The 24022-nt window shown below is 41.3% G+C and overlaps 1 protein-coding gene across 3 annotated transcripts in view; it reads right to left on the bottom strand.

Annotated features, from left to right (window-relative positions):
• The window catches only part of LOC125721547 (uncharacterized), a 34319-nt gene that overhangs the window by 5817 nt on the left and 4480 nt on the right, over positions 1 to 24022 (bottom strand). For 2 of the 3 annotated variants that reach the window (XM_048997513.1, XM_048997515.1), the window contains exons 2-10: positions 20200 to 20317; positions 13669 to 13864; positions 8543 to 8695; positions 7947 to 8112; positions 7390 to 7490; positions 4170 to 4326; positions 1559 to 1670; positions 744 to 939; positions 36 to 50 (exon numbers count right to left, since the gene is read on the bottom strand). In XM_048997513.1, coding sequence (XP_048853470.1) covers positions 36 to 50; positions 744 to 939; positions 1559 to 1670; positions 4170 to 4326; positions 7390 to 7490; positions 7947 to 8112; positions 8543 to 8695; positions 13669 to 13864; positions 20200 to 20317 — 1214 coding nt within the window. The remainder of the gene's footprint in view (positions 1 to 35; positions 51 to 743; positions 940 to 1558; positions 1671 to 4169; positions 4327 to 7389; positions 7491 to 7946; positions 8113 to 8542; positions 8696 to 13668; positions 13865 to 20199; positions 20318 to 24022) is intronic. The other variant, XM_048997514.1, reaches the window with a different exon arrangement.

Here is a 24022-nt window from a genome sequence, read left to right as displayed (position 1 = left end):
AATCCCAGAGGCTGTCCGCCTCGGCCCGCTTTCACCTGGTAAGTGTGATACTGGAAGAAGACACATGATGTCATTCACCTTCTACCTGCTTTTCCAGTTCAGCAGGCATCTCAAAATGATGTAACTTGGTGGCCACTGGTGAGGAGGTCTTCAGCTCAGGCCACCCACTTTATTTAAACAATACAAGGATAATGGACTTAACAACCAGCATTAAAATGGGGGTGTGGGGAGATTCACTAAGCTTGGTGACACTGCTGATTAGTTTTTTATTTTTCAGGGAGACCAATCACTTGGTCTGCGGATTGGATTTAATAACCATTAAGAATCACATTATGTGCTCAGCTGGTACGATGTGATTTCATATCACGGAAAATACATTTGAGCACCACATGTCCTGTAGGTAATGGCAATAAGAACATGATGAGGGTGGGACAGTGGCTCAGTGGATGGTGCTGCAACTTCACACTTCTAGGGCTGGAAGCTCAAATCGTGCCTCTGGCTCTGTGTATGTGGAGGTTGCATGTTCTTGCTGTGTTATGTGGGTTTTCCATAGGTTCAAACTAAATATCCTGCCATAGAGTCAATCCCTTCCTAAATCACAATGAGGATAACAAACAGCAACTGAAACAGAGTGAAGCTAAAAATAACAGAATATCGTCCTTCCTCTCAAGCAAGAACATCATATAAAGACATCTGGATACACGAATGTTATACCAGGAAATGAAGTTAGACAGTCTCATTACCTTCAAGGTCAGGCTGGTTTTCATTTCTCCTACTGCAGCTTGGCTTGTAATGTTGCCACGGAAGATAGAGTTGATGGAGTTGAAGAAGCTTGATTTTCCAGCTGTAATATGACCAATTAGAAGAATCCGAGCCTGAGGCACTGAATCGATAGTGGGCTTGTAATCTTGCAGGTATTGCTTGAGATCAGTTCGTGTGCTAAAAGAACAGACATTTGAATTGGAAATAGGGATTAGCCAGAATTCATAAGGAATATAAACGATCCCATAATAGCATATTACTATGGCTTCCTTTACATCTCATTAGTCATCTGCAACTGAAACCACTTAATGAAGTATCATACATGCTTATTAGAAAGTGTTTGTTTATTTTTTATTTACAGGTGCTAACCAAAGCTATGTAAGGGTCTTGTTCAAGGGCCCAATGGTGACATCACTCTGCGGAACATAAAATCAGAATCTTCAGAATCTTTATTGCAACATAAAATAAAACTTGCTTTGGCACAGCTTGTTACAATTGGAGACGCCCATTACAATAGACCATTAACAATTAGGGCATAAGCAGACAGATTAAATATGAGGCAAAAGATACCCAGCAGAGATACATAAATGCAGTGTAGGTGATAAATGCAGTTACCAGCTGGTGAGCTAACCTGCAGGGCTGCACACTGCCCAGTGTTTATATGTGTGTTTGTGTGGGAGAAGGAGATTATAGAACTTATGCATATTTTAAACATATATCCATAAAATTATGTGATGCTAGTAAAAAATAAACAAAACAAGTTGTTGATTATGTTGGATAAAAACGGGCTTCATACCTGTGGTCCCACACAACATCCCTCCAAGCTTTACCAAGGAGCTCTGGTTTGTTCTCCTCTGTCACTGGGGTACTGCTCCCACTTCCCATTTTCCCAACACCAACTTTCTGACCTGTTCAAGGAAAGCATTGTGTTTTCATTATCGGTCCACCAGTCCCTGGAGAAACTGGGGTTAAGGGCCTCGTTCACAGGATCTGAACCAGCAACCTGCTGACTACAGACACAGAGCCCTAACCGACTGAGCCACACACTGACCCATTACCCTTTTGCATGAACCTTTTTAACAATATACTTTATACATTTTCAATATGCCTTATGCTACAGCTGGCTTTGGAGTAAAATGTTTCTTAAATGGATTTTTACAGTGCTTGAAGTAGGGAAAATCAAGTGCCGGTACTCCCCTTGTTATCTTTTACCGTTACTAGCAAATCAAACATAGTAGAAATGTTGCCGGTTCTCTGAAAAGGGAGACAAAGAGGTGCTGGTACAGCCTCTCTCTGAACAGCCCACTTCAAGCACCGAATTTGTACTTATACCTATTATACCTGGTACATTCAGGGCTGGTCCTCACTCATGTGGCGACCTGGGCAGGAATTACCGGCAGTGCCCCCCCTCCCCAGTGCAAACTCCAAAATAAATGTAGAAACAATAAGAGTGAAGAAATAAAGATGCTGGTGACTAAACAGTGCCTAAACCAATCTACAACATTAAATAATGGCCGTTTTTATTTTAAAGGGAAATTTGAATGTCAGATTGAACAATAAATTAACTTCAATATATAAATATATATAAATACAGAACATTTAACAAATTTACACAACACTATGCATCCATCTGCTTTTAAGTGTATTCATGCAATGCCAGATGCGTCATTAAATTTGATGCCCCCCCCCCCCCCCCTTTTGCCCTTACAACATGTCTAGAAAGGTTTAAAAGAATCTGGGAATTACTTTTATCTGTTATCATACTACCGGGATCAAATGTCAAGTACTACAACTGTTTTTTTTTTTTTTTTTTTGCTTTCATTATGCTGTTTGAAAAAGATCCATAAAATACTTTTAGAGTTATTGTGTTCACAAGACTGAGTATCTTCTATAGCTGTCATTTCCTTCCTTTGCTACCACACAGTGCTGCTGCTTCATTTTTGAGACAATTTATCTGAAAATAAAACCAGGCATAGATCTTCATTTAAATAATGTTTTTGTTACACATTAATAAAACTCATCCAACACTTTTTTTTTTTACAAAATCAAATGTAGTCTGCTTTCACCCTTCATTTTGCTGCCACTAAGCTGCATTGCTTAAATTTTGGGGTGACCTGTGTCAAAATTTAATCAGTGCCAGTTGGCACCCATACAAAGTTTGAACAACACCCAGCAAATAGTTTTTTAGTTATCATCTTAAGGGGATCAAATGTCAAAACTCCATTTTTTCTTAAGAAATGAACCCTAATGAGGGGCCCAAGGTAAAATCTTGTCAGATGTTAGAGGTATCCCCTAGATGTAGCATTTTAAATAAACTCCTCATCCGTGATAAATATAATTTTATATATATTTGCATATATTTTAAGACTGAGACAGAAAGTGACCAATGCTGGAATCATCAGGTAATTTTATTAGCATGGCATCTAATCTAGTGCTGGGTTAAAATGTATACCTGAATGTGAAATTATACAGCTCTGGAAAAAATAAGAAATCATTCTATATTTTTAAATCCTGATTTATTCCTGGGTTTACTGCTGGAGGCTAAACTACGAGGCAGGCTGCTTCCAGCCTCAAAGTTTCTAAGACAGCAACAAACAAGAATAAGGTGAAGCAGGAGGCAATAACCAAAAACTAGACAGTCAGAAGGTAGAAGCTACTTTCTAACGCCAGAGATGACCGTCAATTTATCCGGCAGTGCCTCATAAATCGGAGGATGACCTCAAGTGACCTTAAAAAGGAATGGGAAAAACATTACGTGTAGGTGTGAAGTGCACTGCTAGGGTTAGGATCATATCAGGCTCCTAGAAGCAGGACTGAAGACCCATAAAGCAAGGAAGAAGCTCTTCATTAATGAGAAGCAGGGAAAAACCAGGCTGGAGTTTGCAAAAAAATATGTACATTTTACACAGGCATGTACCCATAAATTGAGAAATGAGTGAAACAGAAAATTTTGCTGTGGTCTCAATTTTTTCTAGGGCTGTGTATGTGTATATATATATATATATATATATATATATATATATATATATATATATATATATATATATATATATATATATATATATACACACACACACAGCCCTGGAAAAATTGAGACCATAGCAAAATTTTCTGTTTCAATCATTTCTCAATTATATAATAATTATAATAATAATAATTATTATTATTATATATATATATATATATATATATATATATATATTTAAGCATCATTCATACTCAAGTGAAAATACAATTATAAATCCAGGCTATGAAAAGGTTTGAGTGTCAGGAAAGGTACAAAAACAGCCTAATGCAGGTTTATAGGGACCTAACACCTGTGGCGTAAAACACAGGGACATGGACAGATTGAGGCAACGGCACAACCTCTCAATATGGTAAATTTATCTACTTTGTGTTTTCCTCACAGTTGTCAAAGTAATTGTCAGCAAAGTCCAGCATCTGCTTCATGGCCTTGAGGAGCAGGATGTCACAGGTATTATTCAGCTCACTCTCATCATGGTAATTCTTCACTGGAATCACATTTGATGGTCGGATGCCCAGACACCCGCTAGCTCTGTAGATCTGCAGAGAGACACATACATTCATGTATATTTTCCAGCTGCTGTATCACAAGACTTGTGTCAAACATGGTGACCAACTGAAATGGTATAAATCTGCCTTTAGCAGATGCTGCTGAATGTGAATGTACAGTAGAACCTCGGAACTCGAATAACTCTGATATCAAACCTGTATTTTTTTTCAATGCAATGTCTTGGATCTCAACCTTTCCTACTAGAACTTCTATGGGTCGAGAAGCGTTCAACTGTACAAATTCGGACTTCGAAAGGGTCTATGGCGTTTAATTAGTCTCAAAACACACGCACATAAAAACCATGCTTGCATATGCACTCGTCAGCAGAAATATCATCCTCACTATACACTTGACTCTACACAATACTCACTTGCTCAATCAGTATTAAATTATTACTCTCAAAATATGAGGCACGCCTGTATGCGCTCGTGAGCAGAAAACCCATCCGGTCTACGCGCTCGCTGGACCCTCTTGTGGAAACCCTTTAGGGCCAAAACGTCTTAAACTTTTCGCATAGAGACGGAATTATCTCACGGCTACAGACGTTATATTTTTATCTCTAAAGACAGACATATAACTTCACATACAGACGGCATTTTGCAACATGTCTTGATGTCAACAAACTGATCTTTCAAAATAAAAGCACCATTAACTTCTAACCACAAACACCATAACAAAATCAAATTCTTCACCCTTTTGGTTATTATTCTCTGTGACTTTCCTTATGTGCAATTAAATAGACCAGGGTGACAAAATAAGTATTACTGTATATACAATATTGTCATGGAAATAAATCAATACTTATGATTAATCAATTAGCCTATGATTACGGTTTAAAAGAAAATTGCGAAGAGCCATTTTCCTTTGCGTCCCAATGATTTTGATTTCATACATCATAAATAAAACCACATATTTGTTGATAGTGTTGTATTTGTGATTTTTTTCTATAGATCATCTGCAGTATATTGAGTCCCTAAAGATGTCAGGGTGAGAAAATATATTTTTAATTGTTTTGTGTTTCCTCTCAATAGTTTTGTGTTCCCTCACAATACTTTTCCGCTACTAATAATAACTGTACTCTGTCCATTTAAAATACAAAAGATAGAATTAATGGATTAATAAGTATAAACCAAAATAATACAGACATGTCTAGTTAAATGTACTTTACTGTTTACAGCAACTGGCGGTCATTGGGCACAGTGCAATTATTATAATCATTATTATTATTTATTTATTATTATTATTATTATCATTATTATTATTATTATCATCATCACCATCATCATTATTGTCATAAATAATAACAATTGTGATGATGATGATTATAATAATAAATATGTATATAAACATAATATTATAGTTGTCTGGTGTACATTGTCCCCCATAGTTTAATGCTTAAAGCACACAGGACATGTCTGTATTACAGTACAGCAAATCACAAGCGGGCAAGTGCAGTGGGATCACAAATCTATTGTGTGGCAACATTGAAGTATTGTGAGAGAACGCAAAATTACTTAGGAAATGTTTTGCCACTCTGACCTCTTAGGGGCAATTCAGTGGTACGAACTGTACAGAAATCCACAAATAAACAGGAGGGAAGCCACAAATGTGACAAATAGGCAAAACTCAATAGCTTTGTGTTCCCTCACAATACTTTTCCGCTACTAATAATAACTGTACTCTGTCCATTTAAAGTACAAAAGATAGAATTAATGGATTAATAAGTATAAACCAAAATAATACAGAATTGTCTAGTTAAGTGTACTTTACTGTTTACAGTAACTGGCGGTGATTGGACAAAATGCAATTATTATTATTATTATTATTATTATTATTATTATTATTATTATTATCATTCTTATCATTATTAGGTGCGGCATGGTGGTGCAGTGGTTAGCACTGTTGCCTCACACCTCTGGGACCCGGGTTTGAGTCTCCGCCTGGGGCACATGTGTGTGGAGTTTGCATGTTCTCCCCATGTCGTCGTGGGGTTTCCTCCGGGTACTCCGGTCTCCCCCCACAGTCCAAAGACATGCTGAGGCTAATTGGAGTTACTAAATAGGCCATAGGAGTGCGTGAGTGCATGGTGTGTGAGTGAATGGTGTGTGAGTGTGCCCTGTGATGGACTGGCCCCCCATCCTGGGTTGTTCCCTGCCTCGTGCCCATTGCTTCCGCATTAGGCTCCGGACCCCCCGCGACCCAGCAGGATAAGCGGTTTGGAAAATGGATGGATGTGTGGTTTTTCATGTCTGTATGACTTTATCAGTTGTTGAATGATTGTATCATTAGTTCGCTGAGTTGATAGGATTCAATAGGTAAACATGGAGGCTCTGCAAGGGATTAAACTCATTTACATAATTTCTTATGGGGAAATTTAACTTGGAACTCAACCAAATCCTAAATCGACCAGCCTTCTGGAATGAAGTAAGTTTGTCTTCCAAGGTACCACTGTATAACTGAAGTTCTAAAGCTCCTGATGGCAATTAAATGTCAAAGAATTGTACTACTTGCCAACAGAGTTTTTTATTGTGATAGTATTAACCGGCTTCTACCGAATAAGTATCAGAATGTAATCACTGATAAGACTTCTACCCACTTATGCAAGTCGCTCTGGCTAAGGGCATCTGCCAAATGCAGTAAATGTAAATCCAAATTTTGGACACAAATTTGTCATCCATCCATCCATAACCCCCAATTCCAGGAAACAGAGGACCTGAGGAAGGAGACACCCAGGCCAGCATCCTGGTTTATGGAGGCGTGAGGCCACAGTGCTGCCCACAGGGTCATTTTGCTGCCTGACAATATGTTTTAGAAAATAAAATTGAGATAAAGTTTTGTGAGCCATTGGAATATAATAAACCAAAGGTTCAGACCCCCCAGGGCTGTGGGCTCGATCCCTGCCGCTGGTTGCATGTGTGACGTTTGCTTGTTCACTCTGTTTCCTCCTACAGCCGACATTCACCCAGATGAACTGCTATCTCTCACTTGTTCACTGTGTATGTGTCTGCTGCGAGCTTTTAGTACTGATTCTAGTGTTAGACCCTGAAACTCACCATATCCTTTATGTAGCAGCTGTGATACACCTTCTTCAAGTCCTTTTCCACATGCGGGCACGCTCTGTCCACATGGGTCAGTAGCACCAATAGAGGCACATCTAAAAACATCAACAGAAACGTCTCACTAGTGACATATTATATGTTCTATGGAATAAGCCATCATAGCAATCAGCACACTGTATGTCTTACTCAGAAGCACCTGCCAGCATCACTCTGCCTTTCCTCAATCCACATGTGTTCAGCTCAGCTCATGTTCATACCCTAATCTTCAGTCCCAACCCTTTAAAAGTGGGCCCTATGTGACAGAAAGCCCTCCAGCTTCTCACAGATGGAGCGGCCCTGTGTGGAGGAGCATCCAGGAGCTCCTTCAGTTACAGCATGAATACTGTTCCTGCCAAAGCCCCGGAAAACATGGTTTGCCATTTTCCATTCCAGAAAGCTGCTCTTGTTTTTACTTTGTCACGTTCCTGTATGATTATTCTGTGTTATTCATGTACCCCTGCCCAACAACACACACTCAATAACAGATGCCACATTCCTCCCCACTCACTAACCTTGAAAACTAGTTTTCTTTCGGATTTCATCAACTTTCTTCTTCATTTCTGTAGCCATAATTCCTAATGTTGAGCTGTCTATCACATACACCACACAGTGGATCCTGTCCTTAATTTGTAACTCTGTCTGACCAGCACCAGGTTGCCATGGTGATGCAGGGTTGAACTAAACAGACAAAACGTTGTTAATGACACATTACAAACAGACATGCACTGACTTTGAGATCATGAGAAATTGAAGCAAAATGTTGTGTATCTCATATGACATCTGTGTAATTCCTTATTTATGTGAGAACAAATCAATGGATAAGATTTAATTTTGTCAGAAGAGAATGTAGGGAGAAGACAACCAGTATCTGTAAACATGTGACTGTTATAAGCCATTAATGGGACCAGACGTGCATGCATTCATATGGCAGTTGTTACTGAGGCCTGCTTAGATACACAGCTCTTACCCAGTACCTTTTTTTTATGCAGCCCTTCAGGATGCTCTCAATATCTTCAATGTTCACCCCTTCGTTTGCTTTTCTGAGATTTAGTTTCCTGTATTCATATAGCAGTTGTTTTTGAGACATGGTTAGATACACAGCTCTTACCTGGTAATCGTCCGGTATGTAGCCATTCAGGATCCTCTCAATATCTTCAGTTTTCACCCCTCCATTCGCAGTTGCCTCCAATCCCATGGTGTCACACAGGAGGAATCCCAGAGGCTGTCCTTCTCGACCTGCCTTCACCTCGTAAGTGCGATACTGGAAGAAGACACATGATGTCATTCATCTTCTTGGTGCTAATACACTTCAGCAGGCATCTCAAGCTCAAATAACATGGGGGCACTGATGTGGAGGTCTTCAGCTCAGGCAGCCCACTCAGATTTGCTTAAGAAAAACACCAAATGCAGATAATCTACTAAACAGGCAGCATTAATATGGTCATGTGTTGTTCTGTGGGCCAGATTTAATGCTGATTAAAAATCCTGTTAGACCCCTAAAGTACATGTTATTGGAACGATAGATGTGAGAAATGTCATTTATGTCTATGCAGGGTCACAGAAGTCCGGAGCATATCCCACAAAGCAGGGAATAACCCAGGATGGGGAGTGACACACACCATTCCCACACACATTCACACCTATGGACAATTTAAAAACTCCACTTCACTCTACAATGTGTTTGGGTGATGGGGGAGGGAAGCCAGAGAACCCAGAGGAATGATGGGTAATGGCAATAAGCACATGAGGGTAGGACAGTGACTTGGTGGGTGATGGGGAGGGAAGCCAGAGAACCCAGAGGAATGATGGGTAATGGCAATAAGCGCATGAGGGTAGGACAGTGACTTGGTGGGTGATGGGGAGGGAAGCCAGAGAACCCAGAGGAATGATGGGTAATGGCAATAAGCACATGAGGGTAGGACAGTGACTTGGTGGGTGATGGGGAGGGAAGCCAGAGAACCCAGAGGAATGATGGGTAATGGCAATAAGCACATGAGGGTAGGACAGTGACTTGGTGGGTGATGGGGAGGGAAGCCAGAGAACCCAGAGGAATGATGGGTAATGGCAATAAGCACATGAGGGTAGGACAGTGACTTGGTGGGTGATGGGGAGGGAAGCCAGAGAACCCAGAGGAATGATGGGTAATGGCAATAAGCACATGAGGGTAGGACAGTGACTTGGTGGGTGGTTTGGGGGTTTGAATCCTGCCTCCTGCTCTCTCTGCATAGGGATTACATGTTCTCACTGTGTAATGATTCATTGTGTGGAATAAATTTAGCAACTGAAATAAACTAAAATTCCCACTGCCTTTCCAAACTGATTAGTGTGAGGAGCAGTGACAGACATTCCAGACTGATGGGCCATTGACAGTATGCAAAGGTGTGGTGACTCCAAAATCACTTCAAAGTTATAACACTTTAGTATCAAACCTCATACACCTTTGAATGTCTCATTCACCTTTGTGTAACCAGCCCCTATGTCTATAAGCTTCAGAGCTCAAACGTCTTGGCTAGAAATGTTTATAATGTGATGTTTTACAATTTGTCAGCACCACTGAAAATAGGTTTTTGAAAAGTATATGTTTAAAGTAGATTTTAACAAAAAAAAAATAGAATAATCACATTCTAAATGATCTCAGATTATTGGTGCTGAGTTTGTGCTGAATAAAAGCATTTGTAGCACTTTGGGATAAATGTTGTTTACATAAGTGAAATATTTTACAGTTTTTCTGAATTGCTGAATTATTAAAAATCATTTTGGGAACAAAACTGCCAATTGCCAAAAGTCATTTATTGAATCAGTCACTTGTTTGGCAAAACTTTAAACGATGTTCACCTAGTTAGAGACAATTTGCAGATCTCAGTCACCCTTTTTGCAAAACTCAAAACACATTCTCATTCATTAAAACACATTTTGCGCGATGGTTAACTTTGATGCAAAATAGAAAACACAGCTGTAATATGCCTCTCATTTGTTTACATTTTGGCTTTGTCCTTTACAGTAACTTTACTGGAGTACTTTGTACGGCAAACGTTATATATTAGTGTCAGTCATAACTGTACAGTATACAAATATTTTTGGTAATCGACCATACTTTTGTTTTTACTATACTGTAGTTGTCACGCCCGGCTCATATCCTCGTGTGTGCCACGTCCCCTGATTATTGAGGGGGGGTTAGGCTTCGTGCTAAACTTTGTCACACTAAGAAATGGGAACAAACTGGAACACAGGCAGGAAGTAAAGTGGGGCTGCGGCCCTTCTCATAATGCAAGTGAAATTAGGAAAGCAGAAGGTGCATTATCAGGGTCATGGTGACATTATGCTTATGCTTGACTGGCTTGGCTGCGGGGCCTAACAATGAAGGGGGTCGCTGAGGGTCGTTGACGCTGCAACTCTGCAACATAACAGGATAGGATAAAAGGAAAAGGGGGTGGGTACTAACGCACAGCATGGTCAAAACAATAGTTGTATGTCACGCAACTGGAAAGGTTTAGCAGACTCCCTAAACGGGTTATAAAAACCAGACACAGACCATAGAGAGAGAGCTTCCTTCGGTATGTACTGTTTGTGCATCTGAGTGTGGCTCCCGGATCGCGATCTGTGCTGAGAATAAAGAGAGCTTACTTACAACCATCCTTCGCCTCACGTGTGCATCTTTTCCTCATCAACGGACTCGGTGGAGTCGAACTTCAACATTATCCACGTGTGCTTCCCCGATCTAGCCCAGCTGTGTCTGATTATTTTCGCCCAGTCCTGTCTATTTCAGTCCATGTCTTGCCTTAGTTTCTTGTCCGTCATTGATGTTAGTCGACGTCTGACGTTTCCTGCCTCTAGTTACTCCAATAAATCCCGTTTCCCCGTATTCCGCTTGCCTGCCTGCTTCTTGCCCGCTCGCCTGCCCGAACGATCACCCTCTTTCTACGGCGATCGTGACAATAGTCTTGCGGTTTCTAATTTACATGCTAACAACAGTTTTGACTGGTAGCGTTTTCATTTTTTTGTGAGTTTAGCTTGAATTTTAGGGTTTGTGCTTAGTGGTTTAATTAAAGGAGAGGAGATTTTAGGAAATGTGTTTTAGCAATTCAGAAAAACTGTAAAATGTCAAGGCATGTCAGACTACTTTGAAAGAGGGTGAGAGACCTCAGACACCATAGGGTTACAGTAAATACTTATTATGCTATGTTTCTTTTATGTTCCTCTATCTATCTAATTCCCAATCTATCTATCCAGTGCTACTTCATCATTCAATCCTCTATGTGCAATGTAGTGATGTAAAGTGCTGTCAGCAAAACAGCATGATACTACCACCACCCTGCTTGACCATTGGTTCAGTGTTCTTAGGTTAAGAAAGCAACCTCACCTTGATCCCCTGCAAACATATCTCTTTTCATTGTGGCCAAGCAGAGAAGTTAATGACACATTCACACGTCATTGTGACTGCCCCCCATCCCCACCCCGTGAATATGCAGCCATCAGCAGCCTTTCAGACTGTTAGCCAGACAGAACACACTAAGGAATGTGTCATTTTCCACTCTGTCCACCTTTATTCTCCACAATCAATCTTATTACTTTGTTTAGGCCTGTAATTAGTCTGTTACACATATCTTGGGTCACTCTCCTCTCCCATAATCTCTCTATTGCTTGGACACGCTGCTGCTTTGTACCTGGCTTGGCCTCCTTGCGGATCAAGTCAAGTAGGTTTTATTGTCATTTCAGCCATACACACAGTATATAGAGAAATGAGTTACCGTTCCTCCAGGACAATGATGCAACACAGAGTAGGACAAAGACCGAGCAACATCATAAGCGCCGAATTAATGGTGGTATCAGTCTGGATACAGTATTTGAGTTACTGTATGGTAGCAGCGAGGGTTATTTGTGCAAAAATGCTGTGCAAAAATGCCGTGGTATAGAAGAATAAGGAGTTGAGTGGCAATAAATAACAATAAATAGAATATACAGATGTACATGTAATGATCCTTACTGGGGAGCACCCTAAGCTCCCAACCCAGGAGAGGCCTGCACCATGCCTGGGCCAGGAGAAGTTGCTACTGCACTAGATGCAGGAGAGGCCTTTGTCGCTCCACTAGCCCCCAGCCCAGGAGAGGCCTTTGTCGCTCCACTAGCCCCCAGCCCAGGAGAGGCCTTCATCACTCTGTTAGCGCCTGGCCCAAGGCTTCCAGCCCCGAGAGGGCTGCCCACCTTGCACCCGCAGTGGCCACCTCAGATGAGGTTTCTGCTGCTCCCAGCTCCAAGGGTGCCACTTTGCCCATGCTCCCAACATGCCAGGTCATCTGCCTTGCCCATTTCTGGAAGGCCTGGTTCTACCCCGCTCACTGCGGTGTGACCTGTTTTATTTCCCCCCCATCTCTTTCCTGGGTCTCCTTGGTCATTTGCTGTCCATTCCTGGCCTGGTCCCTGCCTGGTCTGTGCCCCTGTCAGTGTTTGTCCTGTCCCATCCCGATTCTGGGGAGGGGTGGGGTACAGTCCTTCCCTGCCCATGATGTCTGCCTGATCCTCCAGTTTCCTCCCTGCCACTGCTCTAACAAACCACAACTGGTGCTCGTTTTTCACCTCTTGTTCTTGCCCTCAGGTTAGCAATTCCCAACTGCCTCTTGTCTGGGCCCTCATTAACTCAGCATTTAAGTGCTTCCCAGTCTTGTGGTCCCCAGTTCCATCATTAACGTTGTTTGCCTGTTGTCCATATCCACACCTCCCTGTTTCTTCCCCTGTGATCCTGTTTGCCAGTTACATTTCTATTAATCAACCACCTTTTCTTTGCCCCCCCCCCCCATCTGCTCCCCAAGTCTTTTGCCCTGGTGTACAACACAAAGAATTGAACTTAGCAAAGAAAAGAAAGAATGACTGGAATATTTATAGAGAGTAGACCACTTATATATAACTTGTCCCATTGTATAAATTAGAACATTGCACCTCCTTTTCATTGAAGCTGTCTGTGATCATCCCTTGTGTATCACTCTGCTTCCCTTTTGCAAGAAGAAATAATTTCCCATCACTTCAGAACTATGTCTCTGGGTAAAATTTTTGTGACAATGGGCTCAAACTAAATTTCATACAAGGGATTCAGTACTGTCCTAAATGAGGACAACAAAGAGCAACGAGTAACAAACTGCAAATAAACATAGCAGATGTGGAACAAACACTGACCAGAATGGTGGACAGCTGTATAAGGTAGTCTTTCATGTGAAATTAAGACTCGCATAATCACATTACCTTCAAGGTCAGGCTTGTTCCTACAAATCCTACGTCAGCTTGGCTTGTTATGTTGCCACGGAAGATAGAGTTGATGGAGTTGAAGAAGCTTGATTTTCCAGCTGTAATCTGACCAATGAGAAGAATCCGAGCCTGAGGCACTGAATCAATAAGGGGCTTGTAATCCTGTATGTATTTCACAAGGTCCTTTCTTGTGCTATAGGAATGGAAATGGGAATTAGTCAAAATTTATAAGAAACACAAATAGTCCTATATCTAATATACAACAGTTAGTTTCGACCAAGAAATCTGATTTGACAAAATGTTTTTTATGAGTGCTGTTAGAGTATAACCACACTTGGACATTTCACATCAGATGTATCATTCCGCTTTACAGGTGTATCTAAAAACCATTAAGCAATAACATATGAGAAGGAATGTGGTTGTACTCCAATATATCATCGCTGTGATTCGGTCATGCAGCCGAGTGCTGAAGATAATCACAGCCGTCATATAATGTAGTACTAACACACAACTTTGAGTATGATATTGCTTTTATACAACATTCCAAGTGGCATTTGTAGGTTAACACCAATAAGCCATAACGAATAATACTTGCTTGATTATTTATTTAAACCATGGAGTGTTTATCCTGGATCATTTGAAACAATATGACATGCTGCATGGAAATATAAAATGCATTCAGGCCGGCTTTGTTGTGACTCAAGACAATTCCTGAAAATAAGCCTACTGGATCCTCATGGAACGCAACTCTGGTGCTGGAATCATCTTCAGAGATGTTTGTATTAGAATATAGGTCCAAACTTTTTATGGCATGTGGAATCATAAACCTGAATGCTTTTTCGATGCATCAGCTTATGTCCATGAAGTATGCCGTACTGTTTCAAGTGATTGGTTTCAAAACAGAAAATATTACTCAGAAAAACAGGATGGTTATCTCATTATTTAAGAAAAACTGAAAATTTTACTTATAAAAACAGGGTTCTTATGTCCTTATTTTGGAAAAACAGATCTTTTTTTCCAAGAATAATGTAATATGCTTCCAGAACTAAAACTTTAAATCTCATTAAGATTTTTTTGCACATTTACAAATCTCATTACACACACAAATGTACTCTCCACACGCATTTGCAAATAATTTTGCTACAATAATAGCCATACTCATGGGCCCACTGGTGAAATCACTACCAGCCATGGGATTACAACTAGTGAACGTTTTATCATGGGTGCAGAGACCTAACCTGCAGTGCCACACACCACCATATGCAGGCTGTATGTGTGTCTGGGTGTGTTTGATAGCAGAAGGTTTACAGTATATTACTCATGAATATTTTAAAAATACAGGTATATAATAATAATAATAATAATAATAATAATAATAATAATAATAATAATAATAATAATACATTTTATTTATAAGCGCCTTCCTGGACACTGAAGGACACTGTACAGTGAATGCAAAAAACAAGATAAATCATAAAACCATAAAATACAAAAAAATACAAGAATATAAAATATAGGTTAAATTAGACAAAGCAGAGAGAGAAAGCCAGCTTGAACAGATGGGTTTTAAGTTTCGATTTGAAGAGTGGAAGTGAGTCAGTGTATCTGAGCTCTGATGGTAATGAGTTCCAGAGCCGAGGAGCTGAGCGACTGAAAGCTCTGCTCCCCATGGTGAGAAGACGGGCGAGGGGGACAGTGAAATGGATGGAGGATGAGGATCTGAGGGTGCGAGGGGGAGTGGCAATTTGTAGGAGGTCGGACAGATATGGAGGGGCAAGGTTGTGGATGGCCTTAAATGTTAACAGCAAGATGTTAAAGTTAATACGGAACTCAACTGGCAGCCAGTGAAGCTGCTGCAGAACGGGAGTGATGTGGTGGATGGAGGAGGTTCGGGTGATAAAACGGGCAGCTGAACCAATTGAAGCTTATGAAGGGATTTCTTAGAGAGACCAAAGAGGAGAGAGTTGCAGTAATCTAAGCGAGTGGTAACAAGACTGTTAACAAGAATAGCAGTGGTATGTGGAGTAAGGGAAGGACGTAGATGATTAATATTACATAGGTGGAAATATGAAGGAAATATGAGTGATGTTATTGATGTGAGACTGGAAGGGTAAGGTACTGTCGAGGATGACACCCAATTTGTTTAATTTAAGAAAGTTTAAAGAGAACCAGGACTTAATTTCTGCTAAACAATCAATGAGGGAGGAAGGTAAAATGGAAGAGTTGGGTTTGCTACTGAAGTAGAGCTGGGTATCATCTGCATAACAGTGGAAATTGATATTGTACTTGTGAAAGATTTTGCCTAGAGGAAGGAGGTAGATAATGAAGAGGAGGGGCCTCAGGACAGAGCCCTAGGGCACACCTGAAGTGACAGTGGAGGGCTGAGATGTGAAAGATTTTGCCTAGGGGAAGGAGGTAGATAATGAAGAGGAGGGGCCTCAGGACAGAGCCCTGGGGCACACCTGAAGTGACAGTGGAGGGCTGAGATGTGAAAGATTTTGCCTAGGGGAAGGAGGTAGATAATGAAGAGGAGGGGCCTCAGGACAGAGCCCTAGGGCACACCTGAAGTGACAGTGGAGGGCTGAGATGTGAAAGGTTTGAGCTGAATGAACTGAGTGCGGCCAGAGAGGTAAGATTTGATCCAGTGTAATGGAGTGTTTCTGATACCAATGGAAGATAATCTATTTACAAGGGTGTTGTGACAAATAGTATCAAAGGCTGCACTCAGGTCAAGAAGAATGAAAATAGTTAGTAAACCAGAGTCAGCAGCCATAAGTAGGTCGTTAGTGATTTTTATAAGTGCAGTTTCTGTGCTATGAAGAGGGCAAAAACCAGACTGGAACTGTTCATACAAATTATTGTGAGGTAAGTGGGAATGAAGTTGAATAGCTACTGTTTTTTCAAGAATTTTAGAGATAAAAGGTAAGTTAGAAATTGGACGGAAGTTACTGAAGTCAGTAGGCTCAGCACCAGGTCGTCAGTATTGGAGTTATGACAGAAGTTTTGAACGATGGAGGAACAGTTCCAGTGGTGAGAGAAGAGTAAATGAGAGACGAAATGAGGGGAACCAGAGAAGGGAGACAGGCCTCAACCAAATCTGAGGGCAGAGGGTCTAACTGACAGGTTAGACTTACAGATAATATCTGAAATTTCTGAAAGGGTGGGAAGCTGAAAGGATGAAAATGTCAGAGTAGGGGAGTGGAGCTCAAATGAGTTCAAATGAGGTTGATCCAAGGTCCCAGTGGATCCTCTGTATTTTTCATTAAAGAAGGACATAAGGGAATTACAGCGATTAGTTGAATAAAGATGGGATGGTAGAAAATCTGGGGGTTGGATAATATTGCTGAGTATCGAAAACAATGCCTTAGTATTACCCTTATCGGATGAAATTATATGGGAATAATAGTTGGATTTGGTTTAAGCATTTGAATCCCTGTAGTATGATATATGGTCTTTGAACATCTCCTTGTGAACAGTGAGTCCAGTCTTTCTGTAAAGCCTCTCTAGTTGGCAACCTTTGGCTTTCAAAAGCCGAAGTTCAGATGTAAACCAGGGAGCAGAAATACAAAAAGAGACAGATCTGGTTTTTAATGGGGCAACAGAGTTAAGAATGTCATGAAGCCCACAGTTATAATAGGAAACTAACTCTTCTGGGGTGGATATATTGGGAATGTCCATAAGGGAGTTAATGCTAGAAAAAAGTAAATCCATGCCATTCTCCTACATAGGCTTGAACATACTGTAGGCATAAGGGGAGTGACACTCTCTTGGTTTAAATCTTACCTGTCAGATCGCTATCAGTATGTGAATCTAAATAGTGATTCCTCAGAACATGTCATGGTCAGATACGGAGTGTCACAAGGTTCAGTTCTAACTCCCCTACTATTTTCACTATATGTTACCCTTAGGCTTAGTTATTCGTAAGCATGGAATTAGCTTTCATTGCTTTGCAGATGATATACAATTATATATATCAGCCAAACCAAAAGATAGACAGCAACTTCAGAGAATGGAAGAATGTTTAATGCATATCAAAAAGTGGATCTCAGACAACTTCCTCCAGCTGAACTTAGACAAGACTGAGGTTCTTCTTACTGGCACTAAAACCACCAGAAGTAAACTATCGGACATCACAGTCAATCTGGATGGACTACCTATTACACCAAGTACTGTTGTTAAAAACCTTGGTGTTATTCTAGACTCTGATCTTTTGTTTGATGCACATGCTTCTAACATTAGCCGTACCGCCTACTTTCACCTGCGCAATATTGCCAAGTTAAGAAACACGCTCTCCTTTCAAGATGCAGAGAAATTGGTTCATGTGTTTATTACCTCCAGGCTCGATTACTATAATGTCTTATTCTCCGGCTGTCCAAAGAGGTCTCCAGCTAGTCCAGAATGCAGCAACCAGAGTCCTCACCAAAACTAAAAAATGTGATCATATTACCCCAAATTTATCTTCACTGCACTGGCTGCCAGTTAAATTTCGTGTTAATTACAAAATACTGCTCTTAACCTAGCTTTAAATGGTCTTGCACTGCTGTATGTGAGTGACCTCGTTTGCAACTACATTCTGAATCGTACGCTTAGATCACAAGATGCAGGTCTTCTATCCATACCCAGAATAAAGAACTTTACTTTTGGGGGAAGAGCATTTGCTCATAAAGCACCACAGCTATGGAATAAACTTCCTATTAGTGTTCGGAACTCAGACACAATCTCTGCATTTAAGTCAAGGCTTAAGACATACCTCTTTAGCCAGTCTTTTGGATAGTTAAATCCCCTTTTCTAAGGTGAAGGGAAATCTGGAGATTCTTAGTCATTTGAGATTAAAGGTGAAAGGGGGGATTGGTGCAGTCGTCCTGCCACTCTCGCTGATCACTTAAGCTTTGGCTTGATGCCAAAACCCCTGGAAACCCTCATGTCTGTGCTTCCTTCCAGGTCTCTCTTTTAGCCAGGCTGCCATAGTTACTCTAGTCCTGCCGGAGGTTAGGTTAGGTGTAGGGCAATAACTCTTCTCCATCTTCTCTTTTTCTGAGCTGATACCGAGCCGACTCTACACCATGTGATCCCGCACCTGGACTCCTGGAGAGAACAACATGAAACCAACTGGGACTTCACAACTATATGAACTCTAATGAATCTCAGTATAAATGCAGTTCCATGCTCCCCGGTGGCCCAGAGGAGGATGGGGTCTCCTTCTGAGCCTAGGTTCCTCTCAAGGTTTCTTCCTGCTAGAGGGAGTTTTTCCTTGCCACTGTCGTCTCAGGTTTGCTTGGTGGGGTTCTGGCCGGTTAAATGTAGTACTAAGTTAAGTGATTCGTGACAATGACTGTTGTTAAAAGCGCTATATAAATAAAATTGAATGGATGAATTGAATCTTGTAAAAGGGTTATTGTTATTGTCCATGTGTATATTAAAATCCCCCAACAACTATTATATTTGATGATAATGTAGATAAGTGAGTTAGAAAAATAGCAAAGTCATTTAAAAAGTCAGCATTTGATTTAGGGGGATGGTAAACAGTTGCAATGATGGTAGGAGTAGGTCCAGAAACTTGGCATACAGTGGATTCAAAAGAGCCAAATGCCTGAACAGACACCGGCGAGACTCTCCATTTCTCATGCTAAATTATCGTGAGACCTCCTCCATGGCCGGAGCCACGGGGTTCAGAGATGTAAGCAAACCCCACAGGAGTAGATTCATTAAGCAGAGAAAAGTCATCAGGTAGTTGCCATGTTTCAGTTAGACACAACTGACTGTCGATCAAGAGCTACTGGATGAGATGTCCCTTGCTCTTTAGTGAGCGGATGTTTAACAGACCGAAGTTGACAGCTGAAGTTTCACGTAGAGTAGAAGTGTTAGTCGACCGAGCTAGGCTTGCTAGCACACTGTGGTCGACAGTCCTGCTGGAGTTATGTGGAGGATGATGGGAGCTGGATTAGATGGAGTTTATTGTTTTCGAGGTGTCAGTCTGGAAACCCCGGCGGGACCCACAGTTTATGTATTTCCGGCGAGGGCAGAAAGCGATGTCCGGATAAAGCTGCAGTATAGTCAGCAAATGCCCAGACAGGTGGAAACGCAGTTGGAGGAGCTCAGCTGCTGAATACTGGAGCAGACCCATCGCAGCTTGGAAAACAAGCGACAGTGGAGTCCAGATAAACACAAACCAGGTAAAAATGCAACTGATCCACATTGTGGGCAAGGACTCGGACAACTTAAATGTCCAGTGGGCAGATCTAGATCCAGGGAAGACTCAATAGCCCAAACAGAACAGGTGGGCTAAAAAATCGGTCTTGCAAAAAAGTAAGATCAGTAAAAGCAGAAAAATAACTCTTCCAGTCGAGACCACATAAAACAAATTACCAGAGTTAGAATTAGAAATCAAAGGTTAGAATTTACCGGCGAGCAGCGGCAATCAGTTTGCGCCAGCATTCGCACAAGCAAGTCAGACTCATGCATAAAATTATGTGATACTAGTAAAAAAACAAATCAGTTGATTATATTGAACAAAAGCAGGCTTCATACCTAGGGTTCCACACAACATTCCTCCATTGTTCTTTAAGGAGCTCTGGTCTCCTCTCCTGTTCCACCACAAGTTCAGTACTGCTGCCGCCTCCCATTTTCCAAACACCAAATTCCAGACCTGTTCAATGAATGCATTGTATTTTCCTCATCCATTTAAATGCAAATTACATTTAACAACAAATTATAAATGACATTTCTTTACCAGATGGTTTAATCCAAAGTGACACAGTTTAGAAAGCATGATCAGCCACTCCTTGGTGAAACTAGGGTTAAGACTATTGCTTAAGGCTCCAGTGCGGAAAAACACTTAACCATCACAGGATCGGCAACCGGCCAATTACAGGCACAGAGTCCTAACTGGCTGAGTCACACACAGCCGCATTATCCATTGACATTGACCATTTCTACCAATGTGCAAATTTTCAAGAAGTGCTAGAACCAGGGGTGCTGTTTGGGCCCCTTGAACGCATCATTTCAGCCTCTCAACACAGACCAATCCAATTATGTTTGAAGATTTTTAGGGCCCCTGTCAGTCAGGGGCACTTGGAAACTCCCCCCCCCCCTCTTATGGCGCCCCTGGCCGGTATGGTGAGGACCAGTCTGCTTCTGCTACTTCTTCAGGTGAATTTTGCCAAGCTTGCTGGCACATATTAGTTGAATGATGTTTTTTTTTAATTTTATTTACAGCAACATGTTCTTTCTTTGGGCTACTTATAATATATTACTACTAACCCCAATGGTTTGAGGAAATCGGAAACTTACATTTCTAAATTCAGAGATTCGGAGAGCTAATACACCATCATTCTGCTGAACTTTTTACAAAATGACTAAACGTGAACAAGTTATGCGGTTTACTAGACATTGCACACATTTGAAGTATAGATATATTCAGGCCGGAGTTGCCAGTCAGGAGGCTCCGGAGAATTCCGGGTGGGCCACTAAAGCTTTGCAGTTACATTTCACAGGTTTTACAAATATTCACTCTCATTTCTTGTTTAGACTGTCTTGCTTCCACAAGAATAATAAGTTAATAACAGAAAAAAAAATTTAACCAGCTGAAACGACTCGACCACCCAGCATCCCTGCATTAAGAGTCCGTTAAGAGCTTGTTTCACCTCTTTCCAGCACAAGTTTTTGCCCATATATATAAATGTAAATAATAATAACAGCAATAATAATAATGCATTTATTTCAGACCCAAGTAACATACAGATTTAGGAGGGGCCACAGGGGGGGCATGCATGTTGTCACAGTGACATTGTATTATATATTGATCATATTACTACTTCAAAAATTTAAATGTATTAAAAAGACAGGTATCTGTCGCCTTATGTCTGATCGAGTAGCGACTGATTGCATTTACGTCCAAGGTTCATAGTAAATTATATACACCAATCGAAAGATGACTAAAAGAGGATGTAGCAGGATGCTAATGGATGTATCACTTTTTATCCTAAACTGTTATGATTTTATATTTACATTATTATTTGCTGTAGAGTACTGAGTGTATATTATAGTACAGTAGCTACTGTCCTGGGTTTGACGTTAAACTGCATCCGGACCTGCGAGTGGATCTTCAACTTGCAGGGAAAAATTTTCGGAGGTTGGTGGTGGGACTGACACTCCAGTCATCATAAAACACTTCACAGCAGCTCAGTCTAAACAGACACGACACCCTTCTGCTCTCCACAGGAGTAGCTCTGCTGTAGACGCCCACAGTTAGGCTGCTTGCATCATAAAGTGGATGGGGGAGCAAAGCCCTCGCAAGCCTCATCCCCGGGCGAGTCGAAACCTTCGGAGAGCTAATAGTGTCAGGCCTGTTGGGGATTGGGGCTGGTGTGGTGCTGGGGCGTCACCTGCTGCATGGCAGTACTTGGGTCCCAATTTGAGGCGGCCCACCCGGGTAGGTATGTAGAACGTCTTCTCAGGTAGCAAAATGATTCAGTACTAGATAATTAAAATTCATAGATAAATTGCAACCCCACATACAAATTAGATTTAAGTAGACTGAACATGAGTGCTATTGAATTCATTTAAAATAATTAATCCCAGTCTTCTAAAATTTGTTCAGTTTATATAACATAAAATTGAACTGTGAACTCAAAATGTACATCTGATCTTAGATAATTGAACTTTGTGTAACTAATGATCTTAATAAAATTACTTACATCCAACAATATATTTTTAGTGTAGGTAGGTAGATAGGTGGAGAGGATGGAATAAATATTAATTAGAAATCACAAATAATTATTAATTAATATATTTATATAATGTAAGATTCCACGACCTTAAAAAATAGGCTTGATTTGATTAATGTAAGTTTTATTTAATACATACAACAAACATTACAGAAGGTAATTATTAAATTTCCTTATATTTAACATGTTATTTGTAAGGCTGGGTGAACTATGATACTGGCAAATATGGGTAGAGTCTGGCCTGGATCCAGTGATCTTTAACTGTTTTGGATCCGTCCTGCTGAGCAAGTGGACTCCGATCCAGACCAGTTCTGCGGATCTGTTCCAGATCCTCCTGCCGGATCCGGCACCGAATCATTTCGCTATCTGGGTTGTCTCTCTGGCAAGATGTCCATCTTTCTCTACTGTCGGGGAAGCGTCGTAAAGTCCACATTTCGGTGGTGGCACTCTGAAGTATGCAGACCAGGAAGTGGCCAGATCTCAGCACGTGCGGATACCTGCTGTTGGTCTGGTCATTCTGAATGCTGCCATACTCAGGGTGTTGCCAGTGAGAGCCGAATGTCACGTTTCGATGAAGGCAACAGAACCACATCATCTGCAAAAAGCAGAGACCTAATCCTGAGGTCATGCTCATTATCGAACTGCAGCCTAGGGTGTCCTGGTGCCAAGTGCATATATGGACACCCTTATGCCTGAACATGGTGTTCATTATGGACAATCCGTGACGAGCACAGAAGTCCAATAACAAAGCACCGCTCGGGTTCAGATTGGGGGGGGCATTCCTCCCAATCACGCCCCTCCAGTTCTCACTGTCATTGACCACGTGAGCATTGAAGTCCCTCAGCAGAACAAGAGAGTCCCCAGTAGGAGCGTTCTCCAACACCCCTTCCAAGGACTCCAAAAAGGGTTGGTATTCTGAGCTGCCATTTGGCGCATAAGCAAAAGCAACAGTCAGGACCCGTCCCCCCACCCAAAGGCAAAGGGAGGCTACCCTCTCGTCCACTGCTACATTTGTGGTGAATATACGCTTGCTCCTCAAAGATGCTCAATGACTGCTCTTGTGAATAAAGCATATAATCTGTGCTTCGGCTGTAAAATCGGTGATCAAGACAAGGAATGACCGCCTCACATTTGTTGTGTGACATGTGTTGTCTGTCTGAGAGCCTGGCTCAGAGGCACTCGAAAGACAATGTCGTTTGCTGTCCCGATGATATGGCGAGAACAGAAAGACCAGGTAACAGACTGTTACTTCTGTTTGACCAATGTGTCTGGTTTCTCTGCCAAAAACATGAAGCCAATTGAATATCCTAATCTGCCTTCAGCAATGAGACCTGTGCCACATGACCACAGTCTTCCAATTCCGAAACCACCAGAGGAATGGACCTTAGATAAGCCAGATGAAGAAACTGCAATGCTGGAACTGGCAGGGACAATGATCCGGATTTTGAACCGTACTCATCAGACGATCCACATCTCATAACACAGTCGGAATTAAATGACCTGGTCAGAGATTTGGATCTGTCAAAAGCAAAGCCGAATTGTTGAGTTCGGGACTGCAGGAATGTTGTCACCAGATACAAATATATCTGCTGACTACTATTTAACACTGCAGTGTGATGCACCTG

Source organism: Brienomyrus brachyistius, unplaced genomic scaffold (assembly GCF_023856365.1).
Source record: "Brienomyrus brachyistius isolate T26 unplaced genomic scaffold, BBRACH_0.4 scaffold34, whole genome shotgun sequence".
NCBI lineage: Eukaryota > Metazoa > Chordata > Actinopteri > Osteoglossiformes > Mormyridae > Brienomyrus > Brienomyrus brachyistius.
The sequence above is the reverse complement of the archived record's forward strand: the minus strand, read 5'-3'. Positions and strand labels throughout refer to the sequence as shown.